This window comes from Nannospalax galili, unplaced genomic scaffold (genome assembly GCF_000622305.1).
Source record: "Nannospalax galili isolate Female #2095 unplaced genomic scaffold, S.galili_v1.0 scaffold762, whole genome shotgun sequence".
Taxonomy (NCBI): domain Eukaryota; kingdom Metazoa; phylum Chordata; class Mammalia; order Rodentia; family Spalacidae; genus Nannospalax; species Nannospalax galili.
The window spans coordinates 3,447,069-3,463,256 of record NW_008350126.1 but is presented as its reverse complement, the minus strand read 5'-3'; the positions used below and the strand labels follow the sequence as shown (position 1 = coordinate 3,463,256).

The window sequence follows — 16,188 nt, the reverse complement described above, 5'->3', positions numbered from 1 at the left end:
GCCAGTGAGCCCCAGGGATCCACCTATCTCCATGCCCTGCCTCCCCAAGTTGTGAGCCTCTGCACCTGGCTTTTCATATGCATGCTGGGGACTGAACCCATGTCCTCATGCTTGTGCGGGAAGCACCTTACCCAAAGTCATCTTTCTAGCCTCTACTTTAGAAAACTTAAGTGGATTTTTCTGTTTCCATCAAATCAACTGGAATGGAGCCCATGCTGTGTGTCACCAATCCTTTATTGAAACTGGCAACGTACACACTTTATAATAGAGCAAAATAATGTTCGATATGTACAGCCTCTGTGCGGGTTATCTGACTACACACCAGGCAGAGTGACAGCATTGAGTCTTCAGCATGTGCACACACAGACACCAGACAGACACCGTGTGCACATTACAGTGAAATGACATCAGAGGTCCAGTGGAAATACAGCATGGTACCAGCGGCATCCTCCTCATCCACACGCAGTTCAATCAGTAGCATTTACCCAGAGTCCGAGGCTGAGATGGGCTGTGTGGCTATGAGTCTCTTCAGTGAGACCACCTCTGCAGATAAGTTTGCTATCCCCCGCTTCAAATACAAATTCTCAGCTTCAGAAACTTTATAGCCACTGTCTTTGACTTCCATCACTCTCGTTTTGAAGCTACTCTGAGTTTTACCATTCAGTTCTTTATGTTGCCAGTGTTCTGATTTGAGAGACCAATCTTGAATGTTCGTCACCTGCACTGAGAAAGGAGGGAGGGAGGAATGGACCATACCAGGGGCACCATGCTTCTCCAGGTCAAAGTGTCTTTTGGACACCACATCGGCAGGGGAGGAGAGTTTCTGTATGCCCTCAAAATCGTTGTCCAAGGCCTCCACTTTGATCTGCATGGCCTTGGCTTTGATCCGGAGCTTGTGTGGCAAGGCAGAGGGGTTTACTTCAGGAACCTTAACCACTGTGGCGTGCACCCGTTGCAGCTCCACTGGAGAATGGATAGGGCCCTTGGGCACCTGCTGTTCATCTTCTCCATCAGAGGACTTGCCCACGACACCCTCATCGGCCTCTGAAGTTCTCGGGGAGTTACTGGAGGATCTATTGACTTGCAGGAGAGGTGGGGAGTGGGAGTAGGTAGAGAAAGAGCTCCCCATGTAGTTCTGGTAGATGGAGGTGGCATAGGCACCCCGCTCCTCCCTGGGTTCCCTGGTGAAGCTCTCCAGCTCCACAGGCTCCTGTTTGATGATGGGGAACTTGTTCTCAGGGCTCCGGCAGCCGCCCTGCGCAGGACTTTCCTGTGTGTGCTCCACTGAAGACACCTCAGACACATCAGACAGTGAACTCTGGGGAGAGTGCTTGATGACAGAGATGCAGCTCCCGGCCACCAGCGCAGGCTCATGCTCATCCACAAATGAGCTCACGGCAGCCTTGGATGTCTGGTAGTCTTGAAAATATACAGCTGTGGAATTACTGAGTTTCTGGATCTCTTGGGCATATGCTGTGGAGCTAATTAAACCAAACTTTAATTTCAGGGAGAGCAGCTCGGCTTTTAAAGTGGCATTTTCTTCTCCTAGTGCAATTAGCTTGTTCTCCAAAACCAGGTCGTTGAGCCTGCGCTTTTCCCGAGATCTTTTGGCGGCTTCATTGTTTTTCCGCCTTTTCTCCCAGTACATGGCGTCCTTCTTCTCATCGGGAATAAACTCCCGTTTCCTCCGACATGCGGAGGATTTGTTTTTCCCCATGCTCCCTTCATTCAGGAGCATCTCTTCACTTGCAGTCAGGTCCTCGGCCACTTCGGCCAACGCAGGATTCAGCACCATCATCTTGTCCGAGCTGCTGGAAGGATCCAGGGATGCCGGCTCCTTTTTGATGGTCTGCATTTTCCTCAGCTGCATCAGAAATGACCTTACTCTATTGAAGGAGTAGAGGAGAACAGTCACTTTCCTGGTACTCTCACAGGTTTGAAAAATTGCACCTTTACCTCCATTCCTTCTGCCTTAGGATCCAGGATAAAACTGTCAGGAGCCTTTCACCGAGTGGAGCAGGGTAGTCTTGGTTATCTGCAATAAACAAAAAGATAGTGAGCCACTGGGACAGATGTGTGTTGACAGCTGTAAGGGGGACTGTGCTGAAGAGCTAGGGATTACAGGCTCAAATAAGGAACAGCTGGAAAGGGCTGTAAGTACACAAATACCTCCATGGGAAGCTATAAAGAACCTCTCTCAAATGAGTCAGTCAGCTACCTCTCCCTCTCCTATCCATCCATATAACTACCCATCCCTCCTCTTCTTTCTCCCACCCACCCATTCATCCATCCATCCATCTCTCCCTCCACCCACTTACCATCCCTCCCTCCCCTATTCATCCATCTACCCACCCATCCCTCCTCTTCCTTCTCTCCACCCACCCATCTACCCACCCACTCATCCATCCCTCCCTCCTCATTTATCCATCTACCCACCCATCATTCCTCTATCCATTCATCTACCCCTCCCTTTTTCTCTTGTTCTAGTCACCCATTCATTCATCTCTCCCTTTACTACCCATCTACCCATCCATCTATCGTTCCTTCTATCCCCATCTATCCATGCATCCATCGATCCACCCATTCCTCCCTCCTCCCCTCTCCTTTATCCTGGGACTGTGTTTAATAGAGATAAGGTGGAGTGCAGTACACAGGATAGCCCATTTTGGGGAGGAAAGGACAGATGGCTCTTCATGGTGAGTTCCTGACCAGAACCTACACACTGCTAGATAAAGTTTATGTCACTGTGTCTCTCTGGAGGAATTTGGCTAAGTAAATTCCTTTAATATCTGTGAACCCTGCTGTCTTACCCCAGAGTGCCTAGTGTTCCCTGGGGGCTCTCCCCGCCTTACCACCAGGCTGCTAGAAGCACCTATGCTTGTAAGATTCTAAATGTAAGGTGCCTATGATTCCCTCAGGCTCAGTGATCAGACATTCAAGACTGAAGCAACCACAATGCTTGGGGGGTGGGGGGGATGCTAAAAATTTTGTTTAATAGATTTCAGCTTTGGATTAAAACAATTACTAGTCAGAGAAACTTTTTTTTTTTTTAAAAAAAAACAATGTCCTCTCGAAAGCCAGTATTACTTCAAAACTAGAGAATATAATTCTGGAAAGTAGTTCTTCCAGTTTTACTGATTAGTTTCAATTAAAACGTAAGAACTGAAAAATGGAATCATTAACTAGTTTCCACTCCCATGAGTGAAATATTTATAAAATGAATTTGGCCTCACACTTTTTTCTTTTTTGGTTGCACTGAGGACAGAGCCCAGGGATGTGCTGGAGAAGTATTCTGCACCTTTTCACCGTTTAGTTATTTTGTAGTGGGCTATACTCCCGGCCCCTATACGTTAGCTTTGCCACAAGATAATAAATCCTTATATACCGATAACACTCCTTCATGGTGGTTTTGGGTCTGACTTTGACTCTCAGTGCTATCTATAAAGCAGATGTACACAACCATTCCACATCACTTTGTGTATGGAGCCATGCCATCTTGAAATGCTTCATGGCAGCATTTCTTTCTCATACAGTTCATGTGTATATGTGTGTGGTGCGCATGCACGTGTGTGTGTGTGTGTGTGTGTGTGTGTGTGTGTGTGTGTGTGTGTGTGTGTGTGTGTGTGTGTGTATTCCGGTATGTATGCCTGCACATGTATGCGTTTAGCCAGAGGTCAACCTCAGCTGTTGGTCCTCAGCTCTCTCCTCCTTGTTTTTTTGACAGTCTTTCACTGAACTGAAACTTGCCTAGTGGGTCACAGAGCCCCAGAGATCTGCTGTCTCAAACTCCAGAGCTCCAGAATTACAGGAATGCACTACACTGTGCCCAGCTTTTGTACATGGGTTCTAAGATCAAACTCAGTTCTTCATGCCTGTCTGGCAAACACCTTAGAGACTGAGCCATCTTCTCAGCCTCTCACTCACAGTTCTATAATGACTAGTGAGTTTACTTTTACCAACTATGCAAGCCTGCCTGCTGCTTTTGCCTTTTCCATGCTGCAGGAAGAATCTCAAGGTCATAAAGAGGGAGGTGTCACACCACAGCTCTGTCCATCAAACTAGACCAACGCAGTTGAGTAGCTCCCGGCTCAGGGAAGCCTGTGCTTACTAAGAGCAGGCTTCAGTTTGTCTTTTGACAGGGACCCTTTAACAGGCACCACTGCAAGGAAAGCATCACCACAGGCTGGAATGCTGCCAAAATGGCACCTTTCCATTGCTTAGCCAAACATGATTTTCTATCACTTCTGTGTAGGCCTTCAAAATGGAAACCCACTTTCCTCTATACCCTGCAGGGGGCGCTCCTCCTGCTGCTGTTGGTATGCTGTCACTTAGGTCCCCACCACGAAGTGAAATGAGCCGGTGGCAAAACTGGAGAAGACTGCAGTCCAAACGACCTTGATCTTTGCCAAAGAGACCTCCAGATCTCCACTATATCCAGAGGTACTGCTTTTTTTGCAACTTCCAGTTTTTAAACATCACACATTCCCTTGTACACTCTTTCTGGGGTGTTTTTTTCTTCCATGCATTTCCTTCCTTGAAAAACAAATCATATTTCATTTACACGCCCCACCATTCTTTAATTGCTCTCCTTACACTTCTTGTAGTCTGTCTACATCAACTGAGCTCAGAGACCTTTGCACCCACCTGTCTCCAAGACAAGATCCATACCCTGTGCTGGTGGTACGGATCTGGTGGCTTTTTTTTTGGGGGGGGGGGGGGGGGGGGGAGCCTGAGCAGGGAGCTAATATCATTTAACTAAGATCAGTTCCATGGTTGGGGAGATGACTCAGTTGGTAAAGCTCTTGCCTTGTAAGCATGAAGACCTAAATTCAGGCTTCAGAACCCTCATAAAAAATTGGGCAAGGTGGGACTAACTTACAAAGCAGGTGCTGAGGCAGCGGAGACAAGCAGACCCTGGAGTTGGCTGAGTCAGCATAGCATGTTCAGCCAGCCCCAGGTCCCAGCTGAGAGCCTATCTCAACCATCATAACTCCAGTTCTAGGGGATGAGGCCCCTTCTTCTGGCCTGTTGAGGGCACTGCATGCATGTGATGCGTTTACCAACATGCAGGCAAAATACTCATATGCATAAAGTTTAAAAAAAAAACCAAAACAAAAAAACAAGATGGACCACTCCTGAAAAATGATACCTGAAGTTGACCTCTGTCAACACATGCACACACATGCACACATACCCTTCCACATACAACTCAGCCCATCTGTTTCCTTCACCCCTTTCTCCTGGTATCTAAGGATGGTATGTTCTACCTATCTCTCCAATTTCATTGTACATCGAGGTCTACAGAAGGCCTGGTTCATTCTTACTCTTCTTATTTGAATCCCACTCCCTGTCTCCAAGAGTCTAGACAGCCTCAGAGCCTCTACAGCTCAGTGGGCAAATTACCACACACTATTTGTAGATATTTTTCCATGACGTTATTCACCAAACAATCATACAAGGGTGGAAAGAGTTTATCAGCACTGCAGGACGATGGGAAGGCACTGATTTCATACACTGTGTATCTTTCCATGTGTTTACATCTAACCAGACTGAAGAGGACTGCAGGGCAGAAATGAAAATATTTGTATTCTGGCAGGGTGTGGTGGTGCCCGTCTTTAATTCCAGCACTAGGGAGGCAGAGGCAGGCAGATCTCTGTGAGTTTAAGGCCAGACTGGTCTACATATTGAGACCAGTTGGAGCTACAGGGAGATTCTGTCTCAAAAAAATAAAAATAAAAAATAAATAAATAAAATATTTGTATTCTAAGGGCTGGAGAATTGGTTCAGCAGTTAAGAGCACTGGTTGCTCTTGCAGAGGACCCAGGTCTGGTTCTCAGAACCCTCATGGCAGCTAACAATTGTCCCTAATTCCAGCTCCAGGGGATCTGATGCCCTCTTCTGGTTTCTGTGGGTACTGCATGCATGTGGTACACTCACACACATACAGGCAAAAGACCTGTACACACAAAATAAAAATAAATTTTAAAATGTAAAAACATCTGTATTCTAGCAATAAACTTAGGTGCTCACCCATCTGTTTTTAATTTTTTATGAATGTGTATGAGTGAATGTGTGTGTGGGTGCACATGTGTGGGCCAGAGGACAACCTCTGGTGTTGTTTCTCAGGACTCTGTCTACTTTGTTTTTTTAGACAGGACTGGAGCTCACCTAGTAGGTTAGGCTGGTTGATTGAGCCCCAGGGACCCCCGTCTCTACCTCACCAGTGCTGGGATTGTTAGCACCTGTCACCACTCCCACTTTTTAAGGTAGGTGCTGGGGACTGAACTCAGGTCCTTGTGCTTGCTATCAAGCCACCACCCAGCCCCAACTACTCACTATGTAGGAGATTTTTCTAATGACAAATCTTTTTGGATGTTTTAAGTTTATGCTATGTGAATTCTAAAGGAGCTATTTCACTTATAGACAGGGAGTTTCCCTTGTTGGTTACTTGGTTACCATATATGGAGCACTTGCTTACTGGGCACTGAGCTAGACCGAGGAGCTCAAGAGCCAGAAGCCAAGTCCCCAGGAATCCAGGCTTTGCAGGCAGTGTAGGTGCCAAACTGAAGAGCACAGACAGACTTGAGGCACTTGCTTGGACTTCATTCATGATAGAGTCTGGAGTGTGAGCTCTGGTGATGCCAGTGGCTGTGATCATAACAAAGCCAACCACAACAGATGCCATTGATTGAGGATTTATTAAGCCATAGGCACTGGGGCCTGACCCAATCCAGGTCATGAACCTTTAGCATAACCATCTTCACAGGGAAAACAAGGCTCGAAGCGGAAAAGCTGCATGCCTGGTGATTCACCATCCATATGATATCCAAGTGGAGACCCCAGCCCAGCTGGACCCCACAGGATCCTCCCTACACTCTTACTACATCCCACCATCCAGTCTCGGCTGTACCTAGCCATCCTTCATCCGTCCCGCCTGATCTGGGAACAGGAAGGCACCATGAATGTGATGCTCACACCCCACTTGCCAGCAGCACACCCAGGACTGCCCAGAGCAGAAGCAGAGTGGCCAATTTTAACTTCCCGAGCCCTACCTAAGTTAAAATAGAGGGAAAGACATACAGCTCTGGGCCTTGAACATGTGATCATCTTGCCTCAGTCTCCTGGGTGCCACCACACCTGCCTCCCTGGAGCTGGAGTTACAGGTGGTTGTGAGCTGCCGGACATGGGTACCGGGAGCCAAACTTGGGTCCTCGGTTAGGAGTAATATGCATTCTTAACCACTGAGCCACCTTTCTACCCGTTAATATCTGTAAAACAAAACCAAAAGTGTATTCATTTTCAACAAGGGGACAGTGTTTCTCTGATCCTCTGATCCAATAATTCTGTAGAGGACTCAGCTAAAAGATAGGCTGAGCAACTAAGCAGAGATCACACAGCAATTAAAAGCAGAGATGGCTCTGGAGTCTATGTCCCTCAGTAATGGATGTAGGATGAATATTGCTGACAATATCTTTTGACTGGTTCTAATTATAGTAAGTGTGGTACCTGTGCGTATGGGTCTCTGTGAAGGCAAGGGCCAAAAGAGGGATGCCTTTGCTCTACTGCTTCTCTACCTGTTTTTGAAACAGTCTCTCAATGAGCTTGAAGAGTCCTATCTCTGCTAGACTGGTGGCCAGTGAGACTCCAGGGTCTGCCTGTTTCTGGTTTCTGTCTCCCCAGCACTGGGATTATAAGTGTGCACTGCTGTGCTTGGCTTTCACGTGGCTTCAGATCCTCACTCTCAACAGCAGGCACTTTTACCCACTGAGCCATCTCTCCAGCCCAGTTGAGGATGCTTCCTAAAATCACCAGCAGTTTTTTATGCTGGCCCAGCGACTCCAATTCGGATGCCAGTATCTTCCTTTATGACTAATCTAAGCATGACTTCACCTGTGTGTCACCATCTGAAATCAACACAGAATGCTGGGGTACATTAGTCACTGTTTATGTTTCTTTTTTGGTGAATAACTGACACGAAATGCCGATTCTATGATGCTAGTGCATTTAGCACCATTAACTTCGTTACACCCACTAGACGATACAACTGCTTCTAAAAGACACAAATAAAAAAGAGAAATTTAAGAGCAGGCGTCTCGACATCTGGTTGACATACTTTCCCACACCTACCTTGGAAGACACTGACAACACCACATGCCTTTTTATAACCTGTCACACTGAGGCTACAGGTAGGAGCTGTATTTCATAAGCCCAGATTCTCAGAGTTTATTTAAGTCAGATGACCTGAATACTCTGCAATTAAGACTTCACCTAAAAAATTCTATAAGAGAATCCAACACGATAACATAAATTCTAGACCAAATTTATCTTTGAAGAGTTTCTTTTTAAATTTTATGTGTACGAGTGTTTTGCCTACATGTATGTGAGTACATCATGTGCATGAAATGCCTATGGAGGGTGTCGGATCCCCTGGAAGTGTTGTTATGAATGGTTGTTAGTCACCATGTGGGGAACCAAACCTGGGTCCTCTGCAAGGGCAGCCAGTGCTCTTAAATCTTAGAGCCATCTCTCTAGGCCCCCTTGAGGGATTTCCTGTATTTATAGCAGAAATGCATGTTCCCTGTCTCTGACTTCTCAGATGTAAATTGTGACAATTCAGACTATACAATCAGAAAAGAAGCATTCTGTTTCAAGCACAGAAAATCTTCCTTGAGTTTAGATATCAGAATCCTCTACAAGCACAGTGTACTAATTACCTCCTTAGAGGTAAGCTTTGTGACAAACTGCTTCTATTGCATACTGTGATTATACAATTCTGCCAATGCAAAAAAGAAAAAAAGAAAAAAAAAATAGCACTCAAGTAACTAACTTCAAGCCTTGAGAAATAGGCTTACAACAGAGAGCTTAGGGTTATGTGGTTTTTTCGGGGAGAGAGGGAGTAGAAAAGGAATGCCTGCCTTTAAAAAAAATCTACAGAAAGTTAAAAATGAGGACTATTACTATTCTTGAAACTGTTGAAAAAAATAATTGGTCACTTTAGTAAGTCCTTTGAAGTACGTGAAAAGTCCTTATAGAAATATCTCATTTTCCCTCTAGCCTCCAAATGTGATGCTCATTTTCCTAGATGTCAGCATTGACATTAAAGGAAAAAACTGTTCTCAAAGTAAACTCAAGTTATGTTTCAACACAAAGCATCTCCCCCACTAAACTGAGGTTGCTTGTTTCTTAGGTAACTGCTATTTTCATGAAATGAAAAAATAAACCAATCTATCTGTCAATAGCTCTTGATACTTTTTAAAAATGTGAGTGCACCCAGGTCGTGCAATGCTGTGGAGGTCAGAAGAGGGCTTCGGATTCCCCTGGAACTGGAGTTAAGGACGGTTTGTAGCCACCATGTGGGTGCTGGGAATTGAACCTGGGTCACTCTACAAGAGCAGTCAGTGCTCTTAACCGCTGAGCTATCTCTCCAGCCCCAGCTCTTGATACTTTTAAGCTAAACAATCCCAGCACAATGCTAACTACATTTTCTACTACTTTGGGTAAAATCTAAGACATGCTTGTTAATAAAATGTTTCATTTCTCTTTATGGATAAGAAAAATAAACTGTTTAAAAGGTAAAATAAAAAAAGAATTCATGTGTAAAATCAAAGAGGAAATTGATGAAACACAGAAACCTGAAGTTGCCAGGTATTTTGCTAATTGAACAAAAAGAAAAATGCTTTTTACATATTTATTTTTTGAGGTAGGAGCTATATAGCCCTGCTGGCCTTGAACTCTGGATCCTCCTGCCCCCACTGCACCAGACTAGAAAGGCTTTTTGTTGTTTCGGGGTTTTGTTTTGTTTTTGAGATTTGGTCTCATGTATCCCAGGCTGGCCTCCAATTCTTGGTATAGCTGATGACCTTGAACTGATGATCTTCCTGCCTCTACTCCTGAGTGCTGAGATTACAGGTGTGTGCCACCACACAGTTTATGCAATGCTGGGGGACTGAACCCAGGGTTTTGGCATGCTAGTCAAGTACTCTACCAACTGAGCCACATGCCTACTTAAAAAAAAAAAAAAAACCCTTTTATTTATTTACTTATGTAATTTACTATTATTGTGTTGAATGTGGGCACAAATGTGGGATCAGAGCACAACTTTCAGGAGTTGGGCTTCTCCTTTTAGGATGAGATCTGGGGATTCAATTCATGTCATCAAGTATCATTTTAAAAACAAAATTTTATGTGTATGAAGGTATTGCCTGCATGCATGTAAGTGCACCCATGTTGTGCAATGCCCACAAAGGTCAGAAGAGGGAGTTGGATTCCCCTGGAACTGGAATTAGGGACAGTTGTTTAGCTGGGAATTGAACTAGGGTACTCTGCAAGAGCAGTCGGTGCTCATAAACTTGCTGAGCCATCTCTCCAGCTCCCAGGTCATCACGTTTTTGAAGGACTTTTACGCACCAAGCCATCTCACAGGCCCCAGAAAAGACCTAAAATTAAGAATGCAACACTCAAGGTTTGTGAGTGCCTAGCTAAGGGCCTGCAGTCAACTCAGCTGTCTCAAGTACACACAGGAAAAACATATGCTTGGTACACACATGGGGCACACACATATACACCATCCCTCACACTGCCAGAACCTAGCCTATGCCAGCAGCAGACTGACCTACTTTTTTCAGTTCGGATGTATCTGTAAATAAATGTGTCAAAACCAGATCCAGCTTATGCTAAAGGAAAATATTCCAAGTTCAACAAAGGATTACTTGAAAATTAGATTTAAACTTAATAAATTGGATGAGAACCTTGCATTTTATTAGAGTACCTGTGCAATTTGCTAATTGAAATACGAACTAGGTTAACTGACAGTCTCCATAGGAGACAAGTGTTTGTAACATAATGCAATGACTTTGAAGACAGGCACAAACAGGATGCACACACTTAGGAATTCGAACAAGTAACTTCACAGCTTGGGAAAACAGAGCCCACAGAGGGAAAGTAGTGAGGATTTGGGGAAGGGGCACAGGAATGATTTTTTTTTAAAAAACCTACAGAAACTTCAAAGGAACCACAACTATTTTGTAAAAATAAATTTAAAAAATATTTTATGTGTATTGACTGTGTGTTTGCTACATGTGTAAGGGTGCCTGTGAGGGTCAGAAGAGGGTGTTGTGGAGGTCAGAGGGTGTCAGATCCCCTGGAGGTGGAGTTATAGGCAGCTCTGAGCTGCCAGCTGTGGGTGCTGGGAAGTGAACTCAGGTTCTCTGCAAAAGCAGCTAGTGCTCTTAACCACTGAGCCATCTCTCCAGTCCCTTTGTGAAATTTTAGATAATTGATCAGTTTAGTAACTTCTCTGAAATCTTTCCTTTTCACTTGGAAATGACCTTGAGCTTCTTCCTGGCTTTCCCTCTTGAATACTGGGGTTGTAGTATATACTACCATACCAGTTTATGGGGTGCTGGAGTTTGAAAGATTGAACCCTGGGTTTCCCACATGCTAGACAAACAGTCCACCAAACAAGCTACATCCTGAGTCTACTCTGAAGTCTTCAGGGGCACAAACAATCCAAAGCCAACTAGCTTACAGCATAATGGGAGGAAAAGAAAAACAACCCACCAACACTAAATAAGAACAAAAACATGGTGTGGGCTGGAGGCTGGACATGGCAGGGAGTTCTTGAATGTCCCAATTCCCCAGCGTGGCTTTTTACTTTCTCCCTCACTTTCCCAATCAGCACATGGTTGTAAATGCCATTTATTGTGCCATGTGCCTTATGAATAGAGTAGGTTTATTTGAAGGCTACTTAATTACATTTAAGATCCCTAGAAAGTTAATAAAAGACACCATGTTCTGATAATTGAAAGGCTTATAAACACCCCGACTCCAATGAAACCAAGTCCTCAAAGCCCAGATTATTAACGAATGGCATCTAGTAAATCCCCGCTAAACTTAAAAAAGCAAGCTCAGACTCTAATTAAAGCCATATGAGAAACAAAATCGTTTTAAACTACAGGAAAGTTACTTGCAAAGAAATGTGAGAGATAATTGGGGGTGGTGGTAATAAAAACTCATTTTGAAACTGAAAAAACTCTTATGTAATGTCTGTGATCAAAGGTCAGGGTCTTTCCACATTCCCTGGTGAGTCCGATCTGGATAAAAATCAACTCAAATATAATTTAGAAAAATAACAGGATACCAAACAATGTGCTAACGCTGTGAAACTCAGCATACCTGACAAAAACAAGAAGTGAACATTATAGGAAACTTCAATTACATTGTTTTGTTATGCTTGAAATGAATCCCAAGCGTGCTCTCATTCCTCAATACAAATTAAAAATAAACAACTTTTAACAGCATCGATGCCATCTGGGTTACAATGGAAATAATGAGGTATGTGTGATTTCTAAGTCGGGCAAAAATAAAGCTGAGCACTCTGACCGCGCCTTTCCATCCCACGCTGCAATCAGGCCTGCATCTCCAGAACTAACTGATGACCACGGCAAGGTCAGCTAGAAAACTCCACTGGCGAGAGTGAGTCAGGGGCCTTGCTCAACGTGTTTAGGGCTGCTGTTCACAAAGGGCTTTAATTTGCAGGCTGTTGCATCATGGTGATGCTAGAATTGCCAAGATAAGCCCAAAACACAAGAAAGGAAACTGTTTCACAAACTATACAGTGAGCTCGCTCACTCTCGTTGACAGAAACAAGGGTCGGGGGAGGCTATGACTAGCAGAGCTCCCCATCTTTTTAAGCTCTGGCCTGCGCTGTTGACTAGCTTCTCTGAGCTCCCTGTTTTGTCCTCTGTAAAATAGGGGTGCCGAGTGGTTCCCCCACGCTGTGTTTACTATGAATCAGCCCCTCTTATTTCTGAAGAATGATCAGTTCCTACAGGCCCCATCCAGCCCTTTTGGCAACCCACACTGCCCTGGGCAAATGCAGATCCAGGTTTCTTAGGTTAATCAACAGGGTCCAGTATGAGCATTGCAACTGGGGTCTGCCTTTAGTTGTCAGCCCCATAGATACATGCATCCTCTGTAACAGCTGGCTGTGTCACCAGCCACTGCTGATCTCAAACCAGCGGTTTAGAGGCAGGCACAGGACCAGGCCCAAGAACACAAGACAGAAAGTTCCAGGGGTCTGGAAAAGGCTGAACTGCTCCTGTGATGACAACTCCTCATTTCTGCTTCTTCAAACAGCTCCCTAAAACCTGACTCCTCCTGATAACAGAAATTAACAGGTCAACAGTTTTGAGGAACAAAAACAGAATCTCAAGAAAAAACTACAGGCACAATACCAACACCAATCCTAATCCTTAATGTGAGATTCAGACTGAGTAGAGGAAGGTGAGCGTATACACAAGCAGTCTGGTCTCTAAAGTACCCAGAAAGCCTTTACTGAGCTCTCCTAAATGCCCAGCTCCACCGGTTCTGTCCTTAGTTTTCCCGGAGGGCGGTGGGAATGAGCGCAGGGAGCAGGGAGGGACTACCATGTGTGTGTTGGGGGGATGGGGGGTGGGGAGTAAGGGCAGAAGCCCAGGCAGCATCAGCACCGGCTCTCTCTGCACCTCCCAGATCTGTTTTCTCTATCTGAAAGTCTAGTAAGAGGTACCGTGGTTCGACACAGGGATGTTCAATATCCCCTGAAGCTGAGTTCCTGGTTTGTAGTCCACACAGCGCGAACTGAGCTGGGTACCCTCAGAGCACATGGATACTTTGCCCTGAGTGCCATCAGGAGCCCACCTTGGGAAATCTACAACTGCGACGAAGCCCCAGGGAGGTACTTTTACAGCGGGGCAGCAGCGTCTATGTGGGTGTTTAATTTTGAACTTGGGACACCCGACCACATAAACTTGAGCCTTTGACAATATAAACTAAAAATACAAGACAAAATAATAAAAATATGGGCTCAACTGGCCAGGCTCAAGCTAGGGCCTTCCTTTCCACTGCGATCAAATCTGCCTCCCCCTTTTCTGTGGCTTTTTGGAGGTATGCGTTCGGACTTCATGAATGGAGAAGCGCCTGGCTCAGAAATATATGAAGACTCGGGGAACAATGGTGTCAGTGGGGTTGAAGCTCGCGGTGCGGAGAGTAGGAGTCTGTGCCCGGCCGAGGCTGCACCGCCTGGAGGCCGGTCTCCGCCTCCAGCCTCCCGCCCCGGGGAGCGCATCGCTGAGCTCCGGCCGGGTGAGCCTCCGCCCCGCTCCGCGGCCGCGCCCCCACCTCCCGCCGGGTGGGCGGCGCAGCGGGGCCTCGGCGCCGCGAGGACCCCCGCGCCAGAACAAAGGAATGCGGGGAGGGGGCAGGGAGGCGCGCGGGCCACCGCCAGGCGCGTCCGGCGGCAGCCCCAGGGGTGCGTCCTGGCCCGAGGTCCCGGCCCGCCATCTCCAGACGCGCCCCTAGCCCGCGGGAGAGAAGCGAGGGGCCCAGGGACCCGATCCCCAAGGTGCAATCGGAAGGTGGCGCCGCGCAGCCCCCCTACAGGCCTAGGGTTCCCACCCCGGCTTGCAAAGTGGGTCAGGGTCTGCAGCTAGGGGGCCTTGTACAACTGCTGTGTCTTGGAGAACGGCTGAAATTGGGGTAACAATTTGCTCCAGGGGTGAATCCCTAGAATTCGTCCCCACCCCCCTTAAAATAATACTGCACTTTAACTATGTAAATGCCACGCTAAGAAGTACTTCACATAGTCATATATTCCCATATGAATAAAACTAGGTTATAGCGACAAAAATACAATCTACTAACCTATATCTGCGTCCCATAAGTCATATCTGGTCTGGTGGAAAAAAAATACGACGTGAAATACTTCTGACCTCATTAGCTGTTGTTATTTACAAAAGCCAAGAACAGAAGGTGTCGCTTGGCCATTCCCTGCTGTCTCTGAACGCAGCAGTTCCCCAAAGTGTCCTTTAAAATGATAAATGGGGCCGGCGTCCAGCAAGCAGTTACTGGGCTCTGCGAAATGCCTTCCTAAAAATACAGTCTTATCAGAGGTCTCCAAAGGCGTGGAGTTAAAACTACAGCAAATGGCCTTGAACTTGTATTTGCACAGAGCTCTGGAGGAACCAGAAATAGCACCGAGGCCACGATTGTTAGTGATAGAGCTAAATTTAGAAAAACGCACATTTTATTTAGGGCAAAAGACATACATTTGGGAAGCATGAGCTAAGTCAACGCTGAACCGGTCGTCTACTTTCCAGTTTAAAACATCCTTAAAAAAAGAAAGAAAAAAACCCTGTTGATAGTGGCATTCTTGAACACTGAGAATGCCATACTTTCTTTGTGGCAAGATTATAAAATCACGTAATTAGGTCTCTCTCTCTATGCTCAACAGCCCGCAAATTCGGCAGTTACATAATACGTAACATTTCCAGGAATCTATTAATGTGATGTCTTGTCGTAAAAAAAAAAAAAAAAAAAAAAAAAAAAAAAAAAAAAAAAAAAAAAAAACAAGACGAGAAGGTGAGAAAAAAGGGCTGATGGCATGGAACGCACTCCAGTAGGGAAGGTGGGGAGGCAAACGTCACAATGGCTCGTCCCCGATTTAAAAATAACACCTCAGAACGTTTAAGAAACGCCTCCCCGCCCCCGTCAGTGTACAACCCTAGGAATTTTTCCTTCTTGTGAATTTCGTAGCAGCATTTTAAAAACATGCTTATTTGGGAAGACACAGAGATGTAAATAAGGATCTAAAGCCTACGCCGCACTGAAATGAACAAACCACGGCACACACACGCGCAAATTCCCACATCAGCGGGTCCTCGGTGCCAACGTTTCACCGCGGACCGATTATGCAATGTAAGAAAGGACACATCCCTCCAGCTTCCCCAGGGCTTGTAAAACACGCTGACGACAACCAGGGTGGAAAACGTCGGTGCAGACCTAGCGCCTGACACAAACGCCGCGCAGGCATCTCCGAATGCCGTCACCGTTCGCTCTCCCAACCCTCCTCAACAAGCAAATCAAGACGATTCCCCGGGACTCAACCCTCCCCCTCCTCACGCCGCCGGCCGGGAGAGGGGACCCAGCCCGGAGAGCCCCCGGGAGAGCAGGGCGCGATGTCCTGCGGCCAGAGGGCTCGGTCTCCGCTGCGCCGCCCTGGCGCGCTCTCCTCCACTGAAACATCAATTTTCCCGAAATCCAGAGACATTATGCAACAGCGGCGGGGGGTGGCGGGGGGGGGAGCGCGGCAGCCAGGACTACGTGCCGGCGCCGGGGCGCTGCAATCAAAGCAGCCACCTTAAGGTGGCG

The 16,188-nt window shown here is 46.2% G+C and overlaps 1 protein-coding gene across 1 annotated transcript in view; it reads right to left on the bottom strand.

The window, feature by feature from the left end:
- Positions 1-213: 213 nt before the first annotated feature.
- The window catches only part of Nfil3 (nuclear factor, interleukin 3 regulated), a 17,625-nt gene continuing 1,650 nt past the window's right edge, over positions 214-16,188 (bottom strand). The window contains exon 2 of the mRNA XM_029570522.1: positions 214-2,035. Coding sequence (XP_029426382.1) covers positions 482-1,870 — 1,389 coding nt within the window. The 5' untranslated portion in view covers positions 1,871-2,035 and the 3' untranslated portion in view covers positions 214-481. The remainder of the gene's footprint in view (positions 2,036-16,188) is intronic.